General features: G+C 42.1%; 2 protein-coding genes and 1 long non-coding RNA gene across 7 annotated transcripts in view; 1 reads left to right on the forward strand and 2 right to left on the reverse strand.

The window, feature by feature from the left end:
- SMAD9 (SMAD family member 9) overlaps positions 1-3,158 on the forward strand; it is a 50,206-nt gene extending 47,048 nt beyond the window's left edge. For all 4 annotated transcript variants that reach the window (XM_086881541.1, XM_086881543.1, XM_086881540.1 and 1 more), the window contains exon 7: positions 2,920-3,158. In XM_086881541.1, the coding sequence (XP_086737667.1) occupies positions 2,920-3,063 (144 nt within the window). In that variant the 3' untranslated portion in view covers positions 3,064-3,158. The remainder of the gene's footprint in view (positions 1-2,919) is intronic.
- A 496-nt stretch (positions 3,159-3,654) lies between these two features.
- On the reverse strand, positions 3,655-8,980 carry LOC147654205 (uncharacterized). Its single transcript, XR_015284692.1, has 2 exons — positions 8,919-8,980; positions 3,655-3,771 (listed from the first exon to the last, which is right to left on the reverse strand). It is a non-coding gene; the product is annotated as an uncharacterized LOC147654205 (long non-coding RNA).
- A 1,547-nt stretch (positions 8,981-10,527) lies between these two features.
- RFXAP (regulatory factor X associated protein) lies at positions 10,528-24,555 on the reverse strand. Of its 2 annotated transcripts, XR_015284691.1 has the most exons (4): positions 20,110-24,555; positions 18,227-18,351; positions 17,571-17,678; positions 10,528-15,749 (listed from the first exon to the last, which is right to left on the reverse strand). XR_015284691.1 is itself a non-coding variant. In XM_086881550.1 (3 exons), exons 1-3 carry the CDS (start codon positions 20,740-20,742, stop codon positions 15,639-15,641), a joined length of 852 nt encoding a protein of 283 aa, XP_086737676.1. In that variant the 5' UTR covers positions 20,743-24,555; the 3' UTR covers positions 10,528-15,638. The 2 variants fall into 2 exon arrangements, 1 of the variants encoding a protein (XP_086737676.1); XM_086881550.1 differs by lacking the exon at positions 18,227-18,351.
- Between the last annotated feature and the right edge of the window lie 707 nt (positions 24,556-25,262).

Raw genomic sequence — 25,262 nt, forward strand, 5'->3', positions numbered from 1 at the left:
GGGGCAGGCTCTTTGATGTGTTATCTGCCTCCATGCCCCACGCGGCAGCAGAAATGGTGGTGTTGATGCACTATATAATGCTGCTGCCATATTATCGCCTTGCTTTGTTGAAATAATAGCAGCTATTATTGTGCCTCAGGCACCAGAAGACCAGTGCAAGGAGATATTTTGAACTCATTCCCATGACGTCTGGAAAATTGCTATGCAAATCTCATCTAGGCTCTTTCTTCCTGGTCTGCAAATATGCTTTCTTGTTTTCAGTCTTCCCAAAATATTTCCCTCCCAAGAAGTGAGCCCTCCTCTGCTCAGTCTGGGGTCAGGAGTGACTCTGGGTGTTGGGGATGCAGTGCCCAGAGGGGCCTGTTGTCTGTCAGAGCCACAGCCCAAGAGTGTGCAGGGCAGTGCAGTGGCTTCTCCACTGACTTGTGTCCAGTTACTGCTGGTCACCTACAGCCCAAAGGGCTGGATCCCACCAGTGCCTGAGCTACCAGCTGGGAGGCAGGGATGGGTAGGGACCAAGACATGAGAAACTTGCCAGGACTGTGCCATCTTCTGGATGCAGGGCATGGAACAAAGAGAGGTGAAGGTCTTGTCCCCTCTGATGCCCTTTGTGTGCCCATAGAGCAGCTGAGATGAGCTCAAAATGTGGGTGTACTATCAGCACTAAGCCCTGCTGATAACCAAAGCGGGATGGCTCTTGCCGCCTCTCCACAGCTGAGGTAGCTGGAGCACAAAGGAAGAGACCTCCAAGCTGAGGTCTGAAGCCGGAACAATCCCTCCCTCATTTCCTTGGGTCTTGGGGCTAAGTGGAACACACAGCAGACATGAGAGCTCAGCACTCTGGGGCACGAAGCCTAGGCTGTTGCTCACAGGAGGTGGGAAGTGTTGGCAGGAGCAGCAGGACCCATGGGGGTACTGGTATCCTTTTCACACCATCTTTGGAAAATACCATTGCAGCTTTGAAAGTTGTACTCAATTTATTCCCTCGTTAAGAGAACTCCAGCTCTGGGCTCCTCTCAGTCCTGGGGTGAAGAAGGCTACCTGCAACCCAAGAGTGATACACAGGGAACATCAGGGTCCTTGACCTCCTGGCATTTCCCCTGGGGTGCTCCAGCCAGAGACAGCATCACTGGGTGTGTTTGGGAGTTGCCAGCAGAGGGAGATGGCCAGCCGCCTGCCAGGCTCCCCCAAATCTGGCACATTGGATTTGAATCCTGTAATTGCTGTTCCTCTGGATTTTCTGTCCTGCCTGTCTGCAAGGCGTGCCAGCTTCTCTGGCACTTGCTCTCTTGGCTGTGTATCTTCACTGCAGTTGAGTACTTGTGATTTCATCACCTCAGAAGTCTGACTGTGCTGGCAAACACATGTTTTCTGCAAACATTTAGAGAACATCTGTCTGAGGTTCTGTGAACGCAGGCTTTTTCTAGTCTGATAAATGCTCTGCAGTTCAGAAAAATGCTACCTGTTTGGAAGTACTCTTTGGGCTTTGGTGGGTCCATATCTTACTCTTCTGCTTTCTTTCCTCTTCTCTTCATTAGTTACCATGGGCTTTATCCAGACTGCTTATGGCGACATCTTGTTTTACTATTGATCTCAGTTTTCCAGCTATCATCTAAAGAAGTGGCTGCTCTGGCAGCCTCAGTTGTCTGAGCTGCTCAGCACTCTAAAATTTTGGTGACTTTGGCAGCCATCAGTCTTAATATACCTCCATGTCCTTTTTTCATGACATACCGACCTGCCTGCCTGTCATAATGACAGGTATGACTCCGTGTCTGATCAGCATCCCACAAATGAAGATTTTCATCCTGTAGTGGGACCATGTTTTGCACATTGCCCTATGGAAATCTGAGTTCAGTTCTGCCAGTGAGACAGCTGGTGAGCTGCAAGACTTTGGCCTGTGACTTGCATGCCTTGTGCTGCTGTGACGTCAGGCTGCCTGCTTAGCACTGCTTAGACACTGTGCCTGCTTGAATCATAAATTTGTGTGGAGTTGGAAGGGATTCATCAGGATCATCAAGTCCTGCTCCTGGCCCTGCACAACACCATCCCCAAGAGTCACACACACGAGCATTGTCTGAGTGCTTCTTGAACTGTCAGGTGCTATGACCACTTTCCTGGGATGCCTGTTCCAGTACCCAATGGCCCTCTAGGAGAATAGCCTTTTCCAAACTTAAGCCTTCTCCTTGAAGCATGTGTACTTCAGGTTTTCTTTTCTCCCTGCCAGCACCCCATCCCCATTTTCTCTCAAATGTTTCATATCCCTTATCTTCCCCAAGAGAGCTGGAGAAATTACTGCAGGACTTCCCACAGCGGACAGCCAGGAGCTCTTGCTGGGAAAGAGCACATGTTCAAGGGTAGAAAACCTGTGAAAATATTTATACATAGGCTAAGTATGGTACATAGGAACTGCTGCAAGTTTCCAGAGATTTAGATAAATGCTTAGAAATTCTAAGGTCTTACAGGATGAAACTCTACCAATTCATGAAGCAGTGCCCAGGAACATTCCTAATTCCTGTTAATGAAAGAGGCTGGCTTTTTGTTGGTGCCAGACAGCAGACTGCCAGACTTTCCTGGGCATGTCCCTGGGGTGCAAACAACAGGGACCATTCCCCATGGGCTGTTTGCAGGCAGCCACACTTGGAAACAGGCCCTTCCATGCCAGTTGTTCTCAGCACCTGGAAGTGTGACTGAGATTTTTAATTTAATAGCATTGAGTCCCTGGTAATTATGATGATAATAGTGACCTTAAAAAGGAGCAAAGTTTCTAGAGAAAATTATCCCTAGGATAAAGCATTAAATCTCGGGTACTTGGGTGGTAGACTATCTGTAGCTGTATTAGACTATGAGCACTGGAGTTGTGATTTAATGTTTTGAGTGTTTTTTTTATAAAAAACCACCTCACTTTTTGGTCCTTTATAGGGCTGGGGAGCAGAGTATCATCGCCAAGATGTTACAAGCACGCCCTGCTGGATTGAGATCCACCTGCATGGACCATTGCAATGGCTGGATAAGGTGCTGACACAGATGGGCTCACCTCACAACCCCATCTCCTCAGTCTCTTAAAAATCATCTCTAGAATTCCCTTGCTATTGCAGGCAGTGGCTTATAGAACTCCCATGAACAGAAGCTTCTATATGTAAATATATCTATACATAGTCTACTCTCTCTCTCTCTTTTTTTTTTTTTTTCTTATTTTGTGGTTTCTAGTTACTCTGATGCCAGTACAGTAAGTTTAGGAATTCAGGTATAGCTTATCTGTTCTCTACTACAAAATAAGCCAAATTCCTGCAAGTGTCAAACATTTCCTGTGAGCATCTTCATTCCCCAGCCAAGCCAGTCAACGGTGCAAATTCCCAGCATTTTCACATGGGTTCAGAAACCTGGCTGTAGCTGTTCCTTGTAGGTGAAATTCACCCCTCTGCAGGCAACCAAAGTCAGATCTCTGTGCCATTTATATTCATCTTACATCCTGATTTTGAGTCCAGAAGAGGACCTAAGGTGGTGCATAGGACTTATGCATAGAGATGACTTTCATCTAGTGAACTGAAGGACTAAACTGCAATTCCAGTCTGTCTCCCTTCTGCAAAGCACGATGGGATAACAAATCCTCTGAAGAGCTGAGGCACACCAGTCTCTCCTGTGATTTGGTAGGAGGGAGCCCTCGGGCCATGTTCAGCACAGGAACTTCATCTCAGAGCATTTTGGACAACCCAAGTAGTCTGATGTAACACAGTAGGGTACGGTACTGCTGCACTGAAAAGCAACAGGCTCCTAAAAAAAAAAAAAAAAAAATTTAAATATATGCCTGTGAGTTAAAAAAAACTAATTAACTTCCAGTGCTTTCTTGCGAAGTACATACATACTTGCATATGTGTCCAGCATGTAAACTGAATCCTGTCCATCATACAGTATTGATGTAGTTTGTTTTAAAGTTAGGACTGATTGTATTTAGACTGCTGTGCTGATATCAAGGGTATACCTAAAAGGGACTTGAACTGTGATTCAGAAAAGGGAATCAAGTGTGCATTGAAGAAGCAAATAATGACTTTATCATTCAGCTTGGGAACAGAAAGCCCCACACTCAAAGGATGCAATGAGGAGATGAGAGTCAGCCATGCCAATCTCCTGTACTGGGCCAGCCCTCAGGATCTGACTGCATTGCCTGGGTCTGACTGAGGGCTTCCCTGGCAGTCACTCCATACATCCCCATGGACGGTTTCTCATCTTACATACAGGCTTCTTCATTTGCTGAGCTTTCACCTTGCCTGCAGAGGATGGTGAGGCAGTGTAAGCCACAAACAATGAAGAGTGAATCTATGTGCAAAACCTCATCTGTGTTCCTTCTGGAAGCAGGGAAACCTATTGCCCATACCCTAATCCCGTCCTTGAAAAATGCTGTTCGCTTGGAAACCTTTCCTGGGAAGACAGGTGAAACTCTTACTACATTTTGATGGTCTTTCCTTGTGCTGGAAGAGTCGAGTATTATTTCTTTCCAGGTGTAACAGTCCACTGAAAATTGTTTTTGTTTAAGAGTCAAAAAGAGTGGTAACCTCTCCAATATCATTCCTCCATAAAACACAGTAGAAGTATTACTGGAAAAAAAAATATTTTTCAGAATATGTATTTCTCACACAATATCTGGTGCTACACATTTTGCTGCATAATTAGAAGGGGACACCTGAAATCTTCAGCTGTATCACACAGAAGGAAATAACATTCACTGGAAAGACAGTGAGTAAACTAACAGTGTTACTTCATTTGAATGCATCTTCAGCTGCCTGCAGCATTAGCAGGGAACAGAAGGATAAATTGTTGTTAAGTTTGAGCAGTAATAGCAAGCTGTATAGGACATTTTTAAGTGTGAAGAACCCTATTCTGTCACCATTTGATGTCAGCAATGTCACTGTGAGATAGGAAAAACTTTACGTACTCTTGCAGCAATGAAAAATAATAATAATAATAATAATAATAATAATAATAATAACAATAATAATAACAATAACAATAATAATAATAATAAAATTCCAGGTGTGCCATTTACTATTTAGCAGACTTTAAAGACATCAGTTTGGAAAAATGCTTTTTCCTCAGCTCCCTCTGTCATAAGTGATCAGATACTGGAAACATTTTTTAGCATGTTTATTGCTTCTCTTCTCCAGTTGCACCTTTGCTCCAGGATAAGCACTTTTTGATTTTGCGCCTTTTTTTTTTTTTTTTTAGCAGCTAAGGACAGAGGAAATCATCTCTATTGTCCAGGATCTAGCTCTGTCCCTTATCCTAGATTCTTCCTTGCCTTTTAGGCTGAAACCTCCTTCCCTTTTAATACAGAGAGAAGGCTAAGAATTCCTTTTAGACATTCCCAGCATTGTCATTTTCCTCACAGAGAGCAAAATGAAATGTTCTGAGGTGCATCTGCTCTTGGGCAGCTCCAAAACTTGGTTTTCTATTGATGCTGCAGAGTAAAATTGGATGGCCAGTGAAGAGAAGCAGCTTCTTCTGGGGCATTATTTGTTTCATCACAAAGTATTTCAAGCAGGTGAAATACACTGCAGTCTGAATATGCTTGAGTCTTCCCACTGAGTATAGGGGGAACTCGGGTCACTAGTTTAAATACAGACTGCTACACTGGATGTATCCAAAGAGATGAGGGAGACCCTCATGAAGGTGTGCTGACTTTCCCAGCCTAATAATGATGTTTGTTCAGTAAGTGTTTGTTTGGTTTAAATGGAAATTGGTAAATTCAGAGCAGTTTTTCCTTTCCTTTATACCTACCATTATAAGTAATCATTTTACAAATAGGATTTGGCTTCACATGCAGTCCATACATGCATCTCATTTAAGGTAGTCACCTTAATACTGCCTTATTAGTAAAAAAGAGGTAATTCTGGAGCATGATTCTTCTGTCCCATTTAAAACACCTGTATTAGGATGAGATGAATTTCAGCAAATTTAACTATTTGCTGAAAACTGGATCAAATCTGGCCAATTCTGGCAACAGCCATCTCAGTTTTTAGCCTTTGGGAAGGCAGATACCACTGTGCCAGTGGTTACTGGGGGCTTAGCCCACTGTGCTGTGCAAACATGCAGAAGCTGTCAGCTCCTCCCCAAAGCCCACAGTACGTGGGAGGAGTGGCAACAGTGGATGAGACAAAGTAAGTAAGATGACCCCTGTCCAGATGCAGAGATAAAAAGTAAGGCTAATAAACAAATTATTTCCCTTTCTTTTTGAACTAAGTTTCTTTTACCGGCTTCTCTAGCATGTGTGAATTAAACTAGTAAAAAATTCAGGTTTCTTAGAATTTACAGCAATATAACTTTGTAGCTCTAATATCTTCTCCCCTTTGTAAGGAGATAATTTCTGCTGAAGGGTCTTCATGAACCTTTAAACCTGTAGTCAGTTTAAGGTCTTTATAAATGTGCTACTCATTAATACTCAAGCTTTGGAGATAGTCTTCCTGAGAGATTTAAAACCACTTACAGCAAGACAACTTAGTTGAAGGCAGATTTTTAAAATGTTTTTTTGAGTCATCAACAGTTCATAGCCTCTTAAGTTTCTGTGGAGGAGTACCATGCATCAGCAGGCAGCGGTGGGTTTCTATTGAGGCAGAGGCATAAAGCACACTCAGCATGGTACATAGACCACTTGTTTTCCTATTAAATAGTTGAGAAGATAACTTTAGTTGCTGCTAGTTCTTCACCAGACCAGTATTAATTTGCTGCTTGCATCTGGAGGTGACAGAAGCAAATCTTGCACCCTGACTGCCTGGAGCCATTCCATGGTACTGCTGCTTGGGTGGCTCAGTCCCATCCCCTTACCTTGGAAAAGCTGCCCAGGTACAGCAGTGGCTGTAGCATTGCAAGGTGCAGCACGTGCTTTCCCTTCCCATCAGCAGCTATTCCACCAATGTCTTTACTCCCCATCAGAATGCTTCACTGAGCTTGGTCTGAAGGATAATATATCAGAAACATAAAGGGGAAGGGTGGCCCAAAGCAGCAGCAGCTGGAGTTGAGGAAATCCCTTCCATGTCTCCAGCAGATACTGTGTCAAGACTCACTGCCCTGAGCAGCCTTCTCCAAGCAGTCCCTGTCTGGAGCAGGGTGTCAGACTTGATGCCATGGTGAGATCCCTTCCAATATACATTATCCTCTGGGTCTCTGTGGAGATTCAGTGAGAACCGGTTGCCACAGGAAGGAGATCTCTATTAGCAGCAGTTTCAGGGTGAAACGTGTTTCTCCTTAGCTATTTTGTATTCATGTTCGCTCAGCATAAAATCAGCACTCCAAACATCTCTTGCTGTAAAAATCATCTTCACCACACCCCTCTTAAAATGCAGAAAACAAGGCATTTGTGACTCTAACCTTATCTAAACTTCCTGGCTTACACCACCTATCTTTGTCCATCAGTTCTACAAATCAATCTCACCAGTGACTAAGGAGTTGCACAAACAGCTGGATTTACAGAGGCAGCTCAGGCAGAGACTTTGCTTCTTGACTGCATGGAAACAATTAATAAAAAAGCCTGATCAATTTAGGAACTTTAGAAGGGTATCAAGTATAAGACTAATTTTCTTGGATCAAGAATGCTCTGGTGCAACTATAGCTTTTAGGAATACTTAGCACTACATGGTGCTCAGCAAAGGAAAGAAACATTATATCCTCTGTACTATTCACCTCTTCCTCTGGTTCCACATAACCTAACAGTACAACCAAAATTAAACACAACAAAAAAAAAAAGATCAATGAGTCATAAGGTAGAGTAATTAAAAACCATTTTTCAAAGTTGGGAAGTGCTGCCCAAAATGTAGATTTATATAATGAGAAGGCTGTGTAGTTATAGGACAAGTGGGTAATGGCTTTAACTGAAAGAGGGTAGTTTCAGCTAAGATATTAGGCAAAAAATCTTTATTGAGGGTGGGGAGACACTGGCACAGCAAAAGCTGTCCCAGAGAAGTTGTGGATGCCCCATCCCCAGAAGTATTCAAGGCCACGTTGGATGGGGCTTTGAGTAACCTGCTCTACAGGAGGGTGTCCCTACCCATGGCAGGAGGCTGGGACTTGATGATCTTTAAAGGTCACTTTCAACCCAAACTATTTGATGATGATGATGTCCCAGATGCCTGCCAAGCCAGAAGACTTCCTTGCTCTGGAGAACAGGCTGTTGAACATCTGAACCCAAGCCCTTCTAAGTGAATGGAGACCCCACTGAAGGAGGTGAGAAAATTTTTGTAGAGGATTTACAGTTCATGGGTGTTCCAGTAGCCAGATGATGAGGAGACTGAGGAGCAGGAGGAGGGAGCATACAATCAGATAAACCCAGTGGTCATCACTGGAGGTATCAAGGTAGTGCATGCTTGAGCAGCCACTCAGTTCACTAGAGCTTTTTACATTCACATCTGGACTAATAGTCAAGGCCTGTTTTAGGAGCAGCTCAAAGTACCACAATCCTTGCTTGGGTTTTTCCTGTACACCTGGCCTAGGAGAGTGCACCAGCTTCCTGATTAAGCCATTTGTTATAGTGGGGCAAATGGTGTCCCATGTGCTCCAGAGAGTAAGCTCTGGTTGCATTTGGGAACCACTCTTGAAAGATTACCCTCTGCCTCGCTGCAAGACTAATGAGGAGCTCAGCTTTGGGACACTGTTCAAGGACTCTATAAACACATCCCATATGTGCTCCTCAAAGAAAGATGCAGTCTGACCAGAAACTGCACAGCTGAAAGATGTGGACTATATATAAAGAGAATATCTAACCTGGGAATTGCAACAAACCAACTAATTTCAAGATAAGGTGGGAAATTGCAGTGCCCAAAGGGAAACAGCAGAAATCTTCATGAGGACTCCTGACTATGAAATCACATTTTTAACAGGACATAAGGATGAACAAGTGTGCTTCCCTAAGAGCAACTAAGAGGTCAAGTTACCATGAAAAAAGAGCTTGACAGAGTTGGTCCAATCTTGCAGCTGGGAGAGAGATTCTGAGACTTCAGATCTGTGAATAAAACACTTCTCAGCCTGGAGGCTTCATTGCAGCTACTGAAACAGGGCTTGTTCCTCATGGCAGCTCCAGGATTACCTTTCTGCAAGATATAGGAAGCCCAAGTGGGCATTTAGTCTTTGTTCAGCTGAGAGAAATCACTTTGTGTCTCTAGTGCCAACAGACACTTCTGCATGTTGGAGACCAGCACAGAACACAGCCTTTGGTTTGTACCCATCATCTACCCATAGGAAGCTCCAGAACAGCCAGGAACAGCCAGAATCCTGATACATGTTCACCCCAGGGCTTTCCAGTCACCTTGCCCAGGTGTGCCTTACGTTACATTGCCATACTGATGCTGGACTTCTCTGCCAGGGAGGTGGGGCACATAACAATCCTAGCAAAAGGACACCTCCACTTGTACCTGGGCTGTGCTTGCAAACTTGGTGCCTGTACAGATAACAAATCTAATTTTCAGGCCGTGTCTCTTATGCAAGGTAGACATAACCACTATGTCCTCCAGAGTCAGCTACTCTTCCATTACAGTCAATGTGAACATTTGCAGCTAATTGTGAACACATTTTAGATCTTCAGTCATAGTGTTTTTATTATCCATGGATGCTGCTATTTTATATTCTGTGTTAGTATTCAAATAATATTGCATATGAATAGCATAGGGTGAAATAGCCAACCAGTTAATAATTTTAAATACAGACCTCATCAGCAAAGAAAAGCTAGAAAAAACTTGGTAAAATCTGACCCCTTGCACTTTCACAGTAGTGAGCGAGCACATCATATTTCAAAGTGGTTTATTTGATGCTAAAGTGTGTGGTGTCTTATTAGTTCACAGTTATGGCCATGAGAAGCTTTGCAAACAAGAGCAAGGGAGCAAACATAATGATGAGCAGAGATAATGTGCATTCAGATAAATTTTCTTCACTTACTCAAGCAATTGGAGTTTTTATTTATAATAAAGTACAAGTTAAATGTACCACAGCCTGCTTTCTGCAGGTAAATCAGTGTTAGCAATTTAAAACTTCATTTCATATCACCTCAGTGATACATGAAGTGAGACATGAAAATGAAGAAACAGGTCTTTTTGTGTGGATCAATGAAGCCACAGTTGCAAAGCTCTATGCAAGGGGCTAAAATGATGGATTTGAGCAAGGTGTGTTAACTATGGGGTTGTGTTAACTATGACTTATCAGTCTGCTAAGAAAAGCACTGTGAGTCATCCACAGATTAACAAGAGTCACTTATGTCTTATGAATAGTTTTGCCCTCTGTTTTCCATCAGAAGCAAAGCAAAACATCTGCACTATCCACAAGTATTACTCACGGTTTGTGACATTCTGTAAACTAGCATAGGTTGCTGTATAAAGAACAATACTTGGGCTCTTGCCTCTGGAGAATGAAAAATCGTAAACATAGCTTCCGGAGCACAAGAGATCCAGGCAGCTCGGAGTCCTCCAACCAGCCCCAGAGTAATCTATTCCAAGCCGTGTTATACCAAGAAGGATGGAACAACTGCTAACCAAGGGGACACTTCCACAAGCATTCATTCTGCTGCATTTTATTTGAGGCATTCTGAAGACAACACATTTAGTCTGAACAATACACTTTTTTATGCACTCCACTTTCTTTGGCTGGAATTATTCTATTGTAAAAGGGATTATTCACGTCTTGTGTTTTACTGTTAATAAAGATATTTCTGTTTTAAGAGCTCCTTCCCTTGTTGTCTCCCATTCTTCTCTTTTAAAGAGATTAGCTGTAGGTCCCAGTATGACCACAAGTGACTTTGGGAACTGGAACATTTAGAAAGCCTTTATTCATACAACTCAGTCTTAGGGAAGAGGAATCAGTAATTGGACTAAGTGAGTAATGGGATGCTTGACACAAGAAACTGTGTTGAAAATTAATTCAGCATAAAATCTCCATGTACAGTATATGAATTCCTCACTGTCCTATGGTAGATGATGATTCAAGAGGATGGTTCAGTTTTCTTTTGATGGGGACAGCTCTGATCTGACAGACATTCAACGAACAGTGATGCTGCCCTGTGACAGAAGTCTTCCCTCTGGACCAGACTGACATTAGTGGAAAAACAGTCTTGCAGCTGTGCAGTTCTTGAACTGCTCAAGGACAAGGAGAGATCTAGTAAGAATGTACTCTTACAGAAGTGTCACATTTTCATCTCCCTAAAATTCAGATTTTGTTCTGCAATAACAAAAGGGAGTAGACAACACATAATGGGCCTCAGAGCTATGCAGGCGGTGTTGGCTTGGGAATCCCATCCAATCTTCTGCCCAAACAGGAGAGTGCTGCTCCCAGCACATTTCCCAGTGTCTGCACCAGCCTGATGGTGCTGCTATCACAGACTACCAAAAATACAGGATAGGCGAGCTGTACTCTACTGAACATCTCTATACACAGCTTCAGCAACTTCCATTTGTTTTGTCATAAACAACTTGGTCAGCACTGTCTTAACCAACACACCCTGTGCCAATTTTCTGCCCTGAGGGTTTGGGTTTTTTAAAAGTTTAATCAGATCTGTCCACCCAAATGAGCTGTTCACCTTATAAGCTGATAATTTAAAACAAAATCAAATACATTATTCTACAATTTTTGCCGATTATGTTTTTACATATATTCTTACACAATGAAAAGTAATCTGATTTTGCTTAATTCTAAAATAACAAGATCTTGAAACACAAAATGCCATCTTGTCAGAACTGGCTGTTTTAGCACAGGAAGAAAAACCCATACAAATTTAACAAAACAAAAAAAAACAGATTTTTTTTTTAAAGAAAAACCGAAGATTTTACTCACTTATCAGTCCAGAACTGTTTACACAAAGTTTTTCAAGTTCTTTTTTAAAAAACAACTTGCACAATGCTAAATACAATAAATCCCTACAGAACAAGTTTTGTATATACAAAAAGCACAGCTTGTAAAAATCCGTAAGATTAACAAATACCGCTGAAGAGGTATTATTTAGTGGATCAAACTGCTGCAATATAAAAGTAGCACTTGGTAATAAGCACCTAACCCATTTGGATAATCTCTATTCAGAAATGTGGCTTAATACAAAACTTTTTATAAATAAAACGTGATTTAGCACTTATATAATACAGTGTTTGGATTCTTAACCCAATCAATTACAAGTTCATCTTAATTGGATGAAAACCTGTGAAGTCTAGCACTACAGCTGATTAGAGATCTGTTGTCTTAACAAAAAGATCTGTTGTCTTTTTGAGAAAAGACTAGATTTTGAATTATTACGAGTTATAAGCTTTAAAATTTAATCACTAAAAATTAGTGACTATTAAAATTAAAAATTAGTGGTATTCTGATCTGTGATTAAGTTTTATTTCACATATCCATGTAACAAGGTCCAACTCCCAGTTTCATACTTTCCACCAAATACTTTTTAAAGCTTTTTGCCATTTATCACTTTAGGAACTTTTCAATGTAAATTCTTTTATATGCTATGCACAATGAAAACATTTCAAACCTACTCAACTTGCAGGTAATGAACAGATCACCTACTTGTACTTTTCTGAACTGCTGGATTGACTTCTTGATGGCATGTTGTCTTTGCCTTTAGTGCAGGATTCTACAGGATATAAATTTCTCATATCCCTGAGCAATTGCTGGACTGGCTCAACTCCAGAACTTTGTTTCATAACGTCCAAAGAAAGTAACTGACTTCCATCAGTGATTGTCATCAAAGACTGACTTGTCTAACTGTAAATGTTTATATAGAAAAACGTTAATTATACCTTTGGTAGGAAAAGGGTGTACAGCTAAACACTGCTACCATAAACAATTTTTTACTAACAAATTAAATATTAAAATTAAGGTTTAAAAATAATTGGAAAATACTTCTCCATATTTCAAAGGAAACATCCCTTTAACATATCACACAGCCAGTGCTACATGAAGTAAAGGGTAGCATTGATTACATGAGCTCAACTGGGAATTCTGGAAAAAATCATGGACTGGCCAGAAGGCAAAGATTTTGGAGCACTGCCAGAGAAGACTTGTGCACAAGAAGCACCCCCACATAACAAGTTACCAGAAAGAGGTTATGCCCTATTTAGTGATGGATCCTGCTGCATGGCAGCATCAGACAAGTCACTGAGGCTGCTGAAGGAGAAGGCAAGTCAAGCCAGTGTGCAGAGGTGAAAGCCATCCAAACTAGCCTCAGAGACTGCTGAACAAGAAAAGTGACCTGTCTCTATCCTGACTTCTGGATGGTAGCTCATGCCCTATGGAGGTGGCTGCAAAAATGGAAGATCAATTGGCAACGCAGGGATAAACCAGTCTGGGCTGGACTGCACCTGCACTGGGGCAGGACATCAGTGCACAGGTCGAAAACATGACTGGAAAGGTACATCATGCCCAAAATCCACACCACTGAAGAATGTCAAAACAATGAAGAGGATTACAAATGAACAGGCTGCCAAAACTGAATTAATTTAGGTACACTTGGACTGGAAGGGCGAGCTACTTATAACCTGATGAGACATCAGCTGTAACAGACAGAAGGGTGAATCATTGATGGCTGGACCTGACTATGGAGGCAATTGCACAGATCACTCTTGAATGAGAAGCACGTGCTGCAATCAACCAAGCCACTGAAGTAAACTTTCCTCGGAATAGAGGGCAGCAGCTGAGTTTCCAGTATGGTGAGGCCTGGCAAATCAGACCACTGCCATGAACACACCAAGGCTAGCATTACATACTCACCATAGTAGAGGCAACAACTGGCTGGCAACATACCCTGTAAACCACTGCCTCTGCTCATGACACCATCTCAGGTCTTGAGAGACACATTTTGTGGCAACATGGTACCCCGGAAAGAATCAAATCAGACAACACCCTTTTCAAAACAACCCAATAAACTCTTGGTAAAAGAAACATGGTATTGACATACACCCCATAAGCCTCTGGAAAGACTGTGAGGTATAATAGACTGCTGAAGACTATGTTACGAGTGTTAGGCAATGGGGCATGAAGGATTTGGATGTATATTTAACAGAAGCCACTTGGCTCATTAATACCAGAGGATCTGCAAACCTCCCTGGTCCTGCCCAGACAAAATCCCTATACAATGCGAGGAGATAAGGTCCCCATACTATACATGGGAAGTTGCTGGGAAAATCAGGGTATATTTCTCTCCCTATAGGAAAAAGCAAACCTATTTATATGATTGTCTTGTCCAAATACCTGGGTGTACTTTGTGGGTAATGCAGAAGGATGGGGAGACCTGGTGTGTGCTCCAAGGAGATTTACCCTTGGGGGGAAAATAATTTGTGGTGTAAGTTGTATGTTGCAAAAGTAAAACAGCAAAAATGACATGAACTGATAAAGCATGAATTTTCTGAGGAATAAGGAGAGTGGGAGGCACAGGGCCAACACTAGTGCCAAATAATTAAGTGTGCTGTTTTTCCTGTCTTGACCACCCATCTTGATGGAATCTAGCCCAAGTCATGGCCTGACTTTAGACATCTGGAGAGGTGGAGGATGCTCTTGAGATGGGAAAATAATACTGATCTGTGAAAGGACAGGGGAGAGCAGGTAATGAAAATTTATAAATCTGTGTGTCCAGCAAAAGTCAACCCATCATAGCCCCTCCTTTGCTCTGGTGAAACCCTGCCTAGTGGACTGCATCCAGCTCTGGAACCCACAACATAGGAAGGACATTTGTTACAGCAAATCCAGAGTTGGGTCACAAGTTGATTAGAGGGATGGAAGACCACACCTATGAGGAACAGCTGAGAGAATTTGGATTGTTCAGTCTGGAAAAGAGGTGGCTTCATGGTGACCTGATTGTTCTCATGGTGACCTGTTCAAAGCAGGGAGGAAGATGGAACTTGATCTTTTAAGGTCCTTTCCAATTACAGAGGAATACATCTGGTGCAGGTAGCTGATTTGTAAGCTGCAGTTAAGAGATACAGGTTGAGGTGCAAATTGAGCTGTGGGTGGGATCAACACAGGAGGCAGTGAACTGCCAACTCTTTGCATAACAAAAGGCTTGAACATGAGTGGCTAGCCAGGTGAATGGACACGGGGACATGGCAGGAGGTGGCATGAGAAGATTCAGCAAGGAAGACAAAGGAGAAGGACGAGGCTTGCATTACACTGGGATGGTATAAAAGCCCAGGAGTTTCTTTGTCTGAGATCCCTCCTAGGAGACACTAGCCCAGGCTGCTTCTGTATTTTACACTGTTAATAAACTGCTTTATGGAACAAAGTGTCTGGGACTTGGGGTCAAACCAGAAAGGAAATCTGGTCTGATTGTGAGCCAGCTGTGCAGGGAGTCAAATGGGGCACCTGTCAGATCACTGGAGCTACCCGCAGTGACGGAGCTTTGGTCCCAGAAGTTAAAGTCTCTGGCACTGGGAGAGTGACTGTCAGAGAGCCTCGTGAATGGTCAGACTGGGAAGTTTCCATAACAAAACCCAGGTCATTCTATGATTTACTCACAAGTTTGCAGACACCCAAGCAGCTCAAAACCTCAAAAGTGCAAACAAGAAACAAATACATAACAACAGCAACTTCCATTCATGTTTAAATATTGAGATTCTTTGTATTTATAGAAAATACAGATCCTGTCCCTCCTTCAGCACTAGACTCATCTGCAGATCACTGATCTTTCCTCATTACCCAGGTGCTCCTTGAAACTGTTGCTGCCTTTGTTCCAAAGCTTGTTGACTTAACAGTCGCTGTTGTTTCTGTAGAAACTGCACTACTTCTGGGCTTCTGAGTAGGGACTGAAAGAGACAGAAAATTAACTTTACTTTATAAAACTCACATGTGTTAAATAGCTACCATATTTTTCCGTTACATTAATTTGCATGTTACCTGCTGTTGCTTAATATCACAAAAATCTTGTAAGTATAACAAACAGGAGTAATCTGCTGACATACTAGAAGCAAAATATCTTTCAATTGTGCTTCAGTTCTACAGCTGTGCTTCAACTGAGCTGATATCTACATTTCTCACTACAGATAGCTCAAAAAGTGTTTAATAAATGAATAAAATATTATAGTCCTGCAGCAAAGCTCATGTGCCTGTCAGGGTTCAATCATCAGGACTATGCCCATAGGACATATTTTAGTTTTAGGCAGTCCTGTGAGAAGCAAGAAGTTGGACTCAATGATCCTTGTTGGTCCCCTCCAACCCAAGATATTCTAAAATTTTCACTGACTGTCCAGAATTTCTCAACATTTCTACCCACAGGGAATGAGTTGCAGTCTGTAATCCAACTCTGGTTGTTCACTCTCATTCCTGCACTGTGGCAGCACAAATGATTGTAAGATCAAATGGCAAATCAGGTTGAGAATTGATCCTTCCAAAAATTCATACATGAAAAGCTGAATTAATTCCCTAGATGCTTCCTTATTATCCATAGTCACTTCAGTGATACAACCAAAGAGGTACTGCAACTGCAAGTCAGAGGAGAAAGAGAGAAGTGAGAACCAGATCAAGGAGAATCTGAATTTCAGGAATACTGAAAAGAATCTGGAGTTCTTAAAGAACTTTGACATAATTAGTGCATAAGCTCTGAACATCTATTAAAAGAGCTTCTGGTTGCTGTACTTCTATAAAAAATAATGTTTCATCCATAAGATACCTTTCAAATTTAATTAAAAGCCACATCGACAGAAACAGCCAGGAAAGGAAACAGGAAGCCATTAAGTGGGGCATGACAAACAAGAGATAATATGAAAACTACTCCATAGTTCATTACTTGTTTTCCTCATAAAAACTGAAAAGCTATGAATAGTCCTCTGAGTTGTAGACACAATCACTATAAAGTGCTGTCATGGAGAAAGAATTATCAAGAAATGCATCTAGGTAGTTGTACACTTAAGACTGGCATGATGTTTCTCTTAAGGCTTTCTGAATTTCTGAACAAGCACAACAGCACTGTAATGAGGATTGTTAAATTGTGTTGCACAGGTAACACAGAGAAGACAAAGAGTCCCAATAGCTTTTGAAGAATAGAGACTGCAAAAACATGCAACAAAGAAAGTTGTAATGAAAAAGCTGAACTAACTGTAGGTACTGAATGGTTTCCCTGCACTGGGCTTAATTTGTTAAAGGAGAAACCTGTGTTTAAAAAAGTTATGAGACATGCCATTCATACAGTCTACAAATATTATACATCACTGTTTGCTCAGAGTTTGCTTTATCAACACACATATACACAACTTTAAGTTTGATATGATACATCTACAACTTCTAAAACACACCATAGTAAAGCTGACATCAGACTCTAAGTCCATGCATTCTTCTACCTAAGGCTTCGGCTTAACAAGCTAAATCCATCTCAGTTATACTGTAGGCACTATTTACCCTAAAGAAACCACCACATCTGTTACTATCAAAACTTCAGATCACTATATTCAGTCATCTTAGTATTCTTCATGGAGAGGCTGAAGCACACATCTCTGAAGCATGTTTTTAATTTGAAAATATGCACACGCGCTACATGCTTATTAAACTGATCCTTTTTTCACAGTGGTGACAGGTAAACATTGTTACACTACCTTTATTTGAGTTTAAAACCTCTCCAAAACAAGACTTACCAGCCTCTTTTTATTCAGTACTTGTTCTAAAAGAGTAGGTCTTGCTGGGCGATCCCCAATGGATCCTGATCTCTGCTTTGTTACAGACACTGAACCTTCAACACTATCCTGCACATGACAGAAAACAAACAAAAAAAGGGAGGTCAGATTATAAACTCTGATACAATGATACTCAGAAAATCCCAGAAGTAAAGAACATTTGCCTCCTTAATCTGCAGAGGAAAGTAACAGCACACGAATGGAAATCTATCTATTCAAGACCCGGCATCTGCTTTCTATCTCCTTTCACTATTTCACCAGCAAGAGTGAAGCAAATGCAGTTGAATTAGTCTTCTACACTGCAAAATTAAACAGGTTACTAGGGCTAGTTAATGGCTTCAATTTATTTGATTGCATTTCTTAAAAATGAAGTAAGTCACAACAGGTCAGCCTCCAGCTTATAAAAATGAATTCCTGCCCATTTGTAATTGGAATGACAATAGTCCTTGTGATACCAAAGTTTATTCTGTTCCCTGTACAATCACCAGTCAACTGAATTAGACACACTAATAAAACGTGGTTCTACAATCTGCTGTAAGGAAAATATGAAAGCTTTGGAAAATTTCAACCAATGTTGAATCCTATTACATTCAAAACTTACTGACACTTCCATTTACCTGAAAGGGCTCAAAAGCAGGAACAACAAACTATGCCAATATCTTCCACTTCTATCCTGCCCACAGAAGTGAAAAATTAAACTTCTATTAGGAGCTTCTACTGAAAATGGCCTTAATAAATACCACTGTAAAAAAAAAAAAGTAAGTTTATCACTAAATACCCTCCATTCTTCTGCAACTTCAGGCCCAAATTTCCTTACATTCAAAGTAACCTGCACTCACACAAACTGGGAAAAGAAAACCCACCCTCTTCTAACATGCACTAATCACTATTTCATGCTACAGAACCAAAAGTTTTAACCCATCACTACATCAAATGAAGCATTTTTACCCTTCTGATATACTGTCCCCTTTTCTGAACTAGAACAAGTATTTGGTAGACACATCATGAATCTAGCAAGATGAACTATCAGGGAAGGAAGACAGAAGAGGGGAAATCATGCTGATACATAAATCTAGAATTCATTCTCCTCTTGAATAATGTGTGCAGCTTCTCTTAACTCACTGAAAAGAGAAGTAGCTACTAAAATTAGAAAAGACTCACAAAACAGCAAGGATATTAAAAGTGTGTAACTTTTTCCTTGGAAACAAGCATTCTATGCCTTTTCAATGCGAGAAAGAAAAAACTTAGAGGCAGGCCTTCAAAGTGAATATCACAAACACAAGAGGAATTGTTCTAATGTAAACACTACCTGGCAAATTAGGTTGACACCAACAAGATTCAGAAACAAGGTGAGTATTCACACCAGGCAGCAGACCTGAAGAAACTACCAGAATGTAACAGAGGCTCAGAGCTCACAAGGGTTCATCAAAAATACAAAATACTTTATGGAACACATATCACTTATGGTTACAGAATATATCAGGAAAACCTCAGCAAGTCCTTTGAACTGAAAGGGAAGATGAGAGGATATGTCCTAGCAGCATCACGTACATTTCCTTTTTTTAATGCACCTGCCTCATGGCTTTTACAGACATGAAAAGAGGATTCCTTCGTGTGACACCCACTATGATTACTATTATATTTACATTAAGAAAAACAGATACAGGAAAAGATTTTTGCAGTTAAATCAGTTCCAAATCACACAAACCCAGACACAGCAGTGATGACATAAAAGGTTTGCTTCTAGCAGGAGTGCTAGGTAAGATTTTTTTTTCTTCTGGCAATCACTATTTTACACCTGCCCCTTTGAGCACAAATCACCCGGCACCTTCAAGAGTAAAACTATTTCCCTTTTTCTGTCTCATCTAAATAAAATATCTGAAACACTCGCTCTGTACAAGCGACTATCAGACAAGTGTGTGGTCCTAGCTGAGTCACAAACTGTAGGAAAAAGTATTTAAAAAGTTGAGCGTTACCATCAGTTTTCCCACTTGACAGTACTTTCCCATCTAAACAGTACACGTAAGCTTATTCAAGTTAAGTATAAACCAGCGGTGGTCGAAATATTTAGGTGGCATTTCATATAAAATAACAAAAAAGCATCCTGAAGAACCCACACAAATGATTTTTATGCACCTGATACCCAACGGCCTTTGTGACTTTAAAACCCCACACTTCAGCACCAGCTGAGAAACAAGTCTGACATCTCTCTTAGATCGATACTTTCCTACCGCAGGAAAAAATTTCTTTTCCTGGAATCTTCTGGTATAGCTGCAAGCTTCTACAATTTATGTCCGAGCCGAAAACAAACGGAGTTTGCTCTGGCAAACAGGAAGAAGCGCGAGCTATGGGACGGCCCTACGCTTCTTCGTTTTTCCCTGGCCATCTGACAGAACCTGGCTTTCCAGGGAAGCCCCTACTCCCAGGGAAGCCCCTACTCCCAGGGACCACGCGGCACCCGAGTGCGGCCCGGCCGAGGCCCCGCCGCCCCCCGCCTCACCTCGGCCCGCGGGCCGCCCCCCGCGGCCGCCGCCCCGCCGGCCCCCAGGGCCTGGTCGCTCTTCTTGCGCTTGTATTTGTCCTTATAGATCTTGTTGCGGTGCCGCTTGCACATCCAAGGCTTGCGCTGCTTCACCACCTGCGTGGTGGTCTCGCTGCAGCCCTCGTAAGTGCAGCTCTTGCACTCGCCGCCCGCCGCCGCTTCGCCGCTCGCAGCCCCCGCCGCCGCCACCTCCTCCTCCTCCAGCTCCTCCAGGCTGGCCGTGCTCTCGCCGCCCGCCGCCTCGGCCTCCTCCTCCGCCACCTCCACCTCGCCGGCGGGCCCCAGCTCGTAGAACACCATGAGGCCGCCGCTAGCGGAGGGCGGCAGCTGCGTGTCGGCGCTCGGCTGCAGCACCACCCCCGCCGCCGCCTCCTCGCCGCCGCCGGGCTGCATCACAAGCAGCGTCAACTGCCGCTGCGGCGGCGACGAGGAGGAGGAAGAAGAAGCGGCGGAGGCGGGAGCGGCGGCGGGGCTGCCCCGCAGAGCGGCGGTACCCGGCCCGGCCGCTCCCTGAAGGCGCCGCTCCCGCGCCTCCGCCCGCGCGCACCGCGCAGGCGCCCCCGCCGCGCTCAGGGGAGGGGCCCCGGTCATGGCGGCCCCGCCCCCGGGGCGCTGTGAGGGACTGTGGGGCCCGGGTGTCGCGGCACCGCTGGCGGGGAGCCTCTGTGGCCCTGTTAGCGCCACCAGTGTGGTTTGGCCTCAGGCGATAAATGCTCGTGGTCGAAAGGAGCGATGGGAGTCATAGGGGAGCCTGCAAGCAGTCAGAAAGTTTTATTAGTGTTACACGCTTGGCGTGGGAATTGGTTCGGTCGTCCCTGACCTACTGTGTAAGCCCACGGCCATGGGTTTTGGATAAAGGGCCAGGGTGAAAGGAAAGAGAGAAAAGATGAATTAAAGAGGGGGTGAGGGGTCAGAGAGAGGAAAAGAAAAGAAAAAATAAAATTAAAAAAGGAGGGAAAAGAGAAGAGGAAAAAGAGGTGCTGCCCAGGCTTGGAGGGGGGTACCTTTTCGTAGACAAGTTTCTCTATTTCTGTGCAAATTAATTATCATGTGCAGGTTGTTCTTTCAGATCTTTTGGGAAATAGCTCAGAGGACTTTGAGGGACTTGGATGGTCTTGATCTCCTCCCACAGTCCATGCCCACATCTGGCCCTCATTCCTGTGCTTGTGTGTAATACTGTGTTGTGCTCATCTCCAGGAACTACAACAAAGCTGTTTGTCCTGGAAAAGTGCCACCCTCCCTCCACATGGCCCCTGTCTCCAGCCACATTTTGTTCTTTCTCACAGAGTGTTAACAGCAGCAATCCTTGTCTGTTAGTGCAAACAATCCTTGGTTGGCTCTGTGGCTAGCCAGCTATCGTTTTTTGAGACACATTATCTTCTGGGGTTCTACACCCGATCAGCCTGCTCAGCCTACTGTGGTTATGTGATGGCTGTCTAGACCCAAGCTTTCCTGACACTGATCTTCCCAAGTTCTGGTTCTAGGCTGTACTTGTACCCTTGCTCTTCATCCACTGTCACTTGAGAGTGCACATACTGGGATGCAGTTTGGTTTCACCCACTTAGCCTTTTTGTTGCCTTTAGTGACAGCCCATGTGCTGTCAGAACGCTGCTCCTTGCCCTTTCTTCCTTTGGATATCAATTCTCTCCTTGAGTTACTTCTTCATGGCTGCAGAGAAGTCCCACTGACTTCCATCTCCTTGATCACCTGCTGTTGGCCCCCTTTATTTGTTTTACCGCCTTACTTTCCATGGATTCTTGCCTTTCTCATTGCACACAGCAGTTCACCCCTTATTAAAGAACACTGCTGACTCCATTTATTCCCTGGCAATTACTGCAGCTCCCTTTTCCTGTCACTAAGATAAATGATTATGCTGTTTGCAGTTGTAGCTATTCTGTTTCACCCTCGATCTTGTCATAATACACTTCTCTCTCATTTGTCAAAATAGTTAATGATTGGTATAGTCCTAGAAAAATTGCAGTGAACTGAGTAAATGTCCTCATTGCCCTTGACCAAACAGTCATGAGCGAGATGACCTCCAGCTCCAGGGTTTAAACTGGAGTTGGAATTGCAGACTATTTTTGTCTGTGAAGACTTACTTTCACCACATCTGCTTCAGTGGCCTTCATCTCTGTTAGAGCCATGCTGGGACAACTTGCCAGAACTTTTCTTTAGGACTCAGCCTTGATCTGTGTCAGTAGTGAAACATGCAAGAATTACACATAGCCTTGTTTTCCTCCTGCTTCTTAACTATTTTGATGTCATCACAAAATGTTTGGGGTTTTTTTCATCTTATATGTCCATTGAAATAATTTTAGTTTATTTGTTTTGCTTTAAATGCATCTTGGAATGATGTCTTACTAAAATTCTAAGTTCTCCTGACATTAAGTCCAAAGTAATAATGAATCAAAATAAATCACATTTTTCTCCAGTCGCATTCCCTGCATGCACACACAGATAACTAATTAAAAGAAGCAGGAATCTGATAACCTTTAAATTCCAGGAAGAAGAGTTATTTGGACCCTTCATCCACTTCTGTGAAGCCCCACTGAGACAGCAGGGTTTGGCATGGGCCAGTCTGACCAGCAGACCAAAGCAGTTAAAGGCTACATGAGAAAATTGTTCATGGAGTTAAGGTTGCTAACCAAATGCTCTGCTGGAAACTCCCTCTCTTGTAGAACAAGTTGAATTCTACCTTAGACACTCTTGTAACACATGGGGATTTCATTGGAGACTATGCCTGGAAGCATACCTCAACTGCATGGTTCTCATTTTCCTCTTCTGAAGAAGAGGAAGAGCAATAAAACGACACAGAAAAGTAACAGTACATTACAAAGATATTGAAAGGGTTAATTAATTAGCAAATCGATTTGCTATTTATTAAGTCTATTACTGTACTGGAATGTGAAGCATTATCCATTTTTATTTTTTTTTTACCCCAGAACCTTGTAATCTGCTTGCTTGAGGGCATAGAAACATACACAGGTAGTAAATTAGTGACAGCCTAAGTCCTTCTTGAAAAGCTGCCACTGGTGTTTTCTTCTTTTCTGCCTGTTTTGCTCAGAAAAGAGAAACACTTTGACGGAAAAGAAATCAAACATGTAGTTGTTTCCTCGGGCTGCACTTCTGTAAATCTGTTGGAAAAGGAAGGTTATGTTTGGAAAATTTTATCAGCAATCTGTCCGTCATTGCTATCCAGCCAGGTGCAGTTGCATCATGTTTTGTATTCCCAGGTGCAATTAAAAGGAGAAAACAAATACAATTACTGAAATGTAATAAATTCATTTGCCCTTAGGCTGACATCTCTAAATAAATATTTAAATATTTTCTCTGATTTTCTGCTGTGTTCTATTTCACCATTTGTGTTGGTGAAATAGTTAATTTTAATGTTCTATATTTCTATGCTAGTCAGATACAGGTTAAGATTCAGAAAGGTAATAATTGTTGAAGAAGCTGATTTGTCCTGCTTACAAACCAAGATAGTACTAATGATTATAGCTGAAGTAATATTTTCAAATTGTTACTTTAACACTCTTCCATAAGAGATGAATGAATTTTGTTGAGTTAATATCCATCTGTGTGTCTTTCGGTCTATATATCATCTGCACAGAAGAGCATTTGCCTTTATCATGTGCTGTAAGAACCATACTAAGAACTTCTGTGAGACATGAGACTCTGAAATTCATACATCCAGTGTTGTGATATCCCTACAAACATAATCTAAATGCAAAGTATCTAGAAACCTTATTGCTATTGGTTATTTGTCATAAAATTAACAGCTTGTGTCAAGAAGAGCATTTAGAACAGAAATGAGTGGTACTTGAAAGATAAACAGGAGCGAATGAAGATTGCTGGAGGAAGCTGAGAACTAATCATTTTTAAAATACATCTCTTTAGAAACACATCATTTGATGAGGGAATCCAAATGCAAGTGCATAGTCAAGAGAGATTTTTCTGCTTTGTTGTACTTTGTACTGCTTAGCCAACTCCCCATTTATTCTTCCTGCTTGCTCTTGATGTTCAAGCCAAATTGCACAATGATACAGTCATGGAAAGATTGAAAAGCTCAGCAGTCTGAAAACAAATCTGCCCTTAAAGGAAGGTGAAGCTCAGTGATCAATGTGCTCAGTGATACAAATGCCCAGGTGCCAATGAGTGCTGAAGTCTTACCACAAATAGCAAGGCAAATGAGTTTAAGCTACTGTAATCAGTCTGTTAAAGCTTGCTGTTCAGATAAGTGTACAAAAATTTTATGCCAATTTCATCAAATCTTATAAACATCTCTCTTTGCACTGTTCAAGTGTACAAAATGAGTGTAATCAGAAACTCATTTAACTTTATGAATTACAGACAAATTTATTTTTGCAATCATGTAAATAAAAAATAAAGAAATAAGAAATAAATAAAAAATAACTAAATGGAGGTTTGGTTTCCATTATGATATGTATTCTGGTTTTAGTATTTGTGTGACAAAAATGGCCATTAGAAATAGGTTTATTTCCCCAGGTCCCTCTCATTTTACATGGTTACCTTTGACCCATGACAACAGATAAATTAAATAAATATGCTGAAAGAAAATATTCCATATGTTTACACAAAATTAGACATATATAAATCAGCTTTTTTAATAAAATTAACAATCACAGTATAGTAAAATCAATCAAAAATAGACATGAATAAAAGTGTGCAGGAGAGGTGTTGAACTGTACCTTGGACCTCACACTGGACAATTTTTAGCCCCTGTTCTCTCCACAGCTTTACTTACTGGAACACTACTAAACTTCAAAACAGTGTTTCTTTGATGTTCTTTAAAATTTCTGAACTGCAGAAACCTTAACAGCAGCCCATTTTGTTAGTGTAGATGATTGATTTCCATTCACAATGAATGGACCATGTTTATTGCTTTTAGCCTCTGGGTAGGATCAGTGTCATTCTGGATGTTTTCCTCCCTTGCAGAGCCAAGATCCTTGGACATGTCATGAGCTGTCTCCTGGTCAGTTTGAGTTGTTATATATGCCTTTGTGGTATGGAACAGTGAGCACTTTGGCAGGGTCAGCATTGCTAATTCTAATTATTACCGTTTTACAGGTTGATTCCCTCTCAATCTAAAT

The sequence above is a fragment of the Cyanistes caeruleus genome, chromosome 3, assembly GCF_971803275.1.
Source record: "Cyanistes caeruleus chromosome 3, bCyaCae1.hap1.1, whole genome shotgun sequence".
Lineage (NCBI taxonomy): Eukaryota > Metazoa > Chordata > Aves > Passeriformes > Paridae > Cyanistes > Cyanistes caeruleus.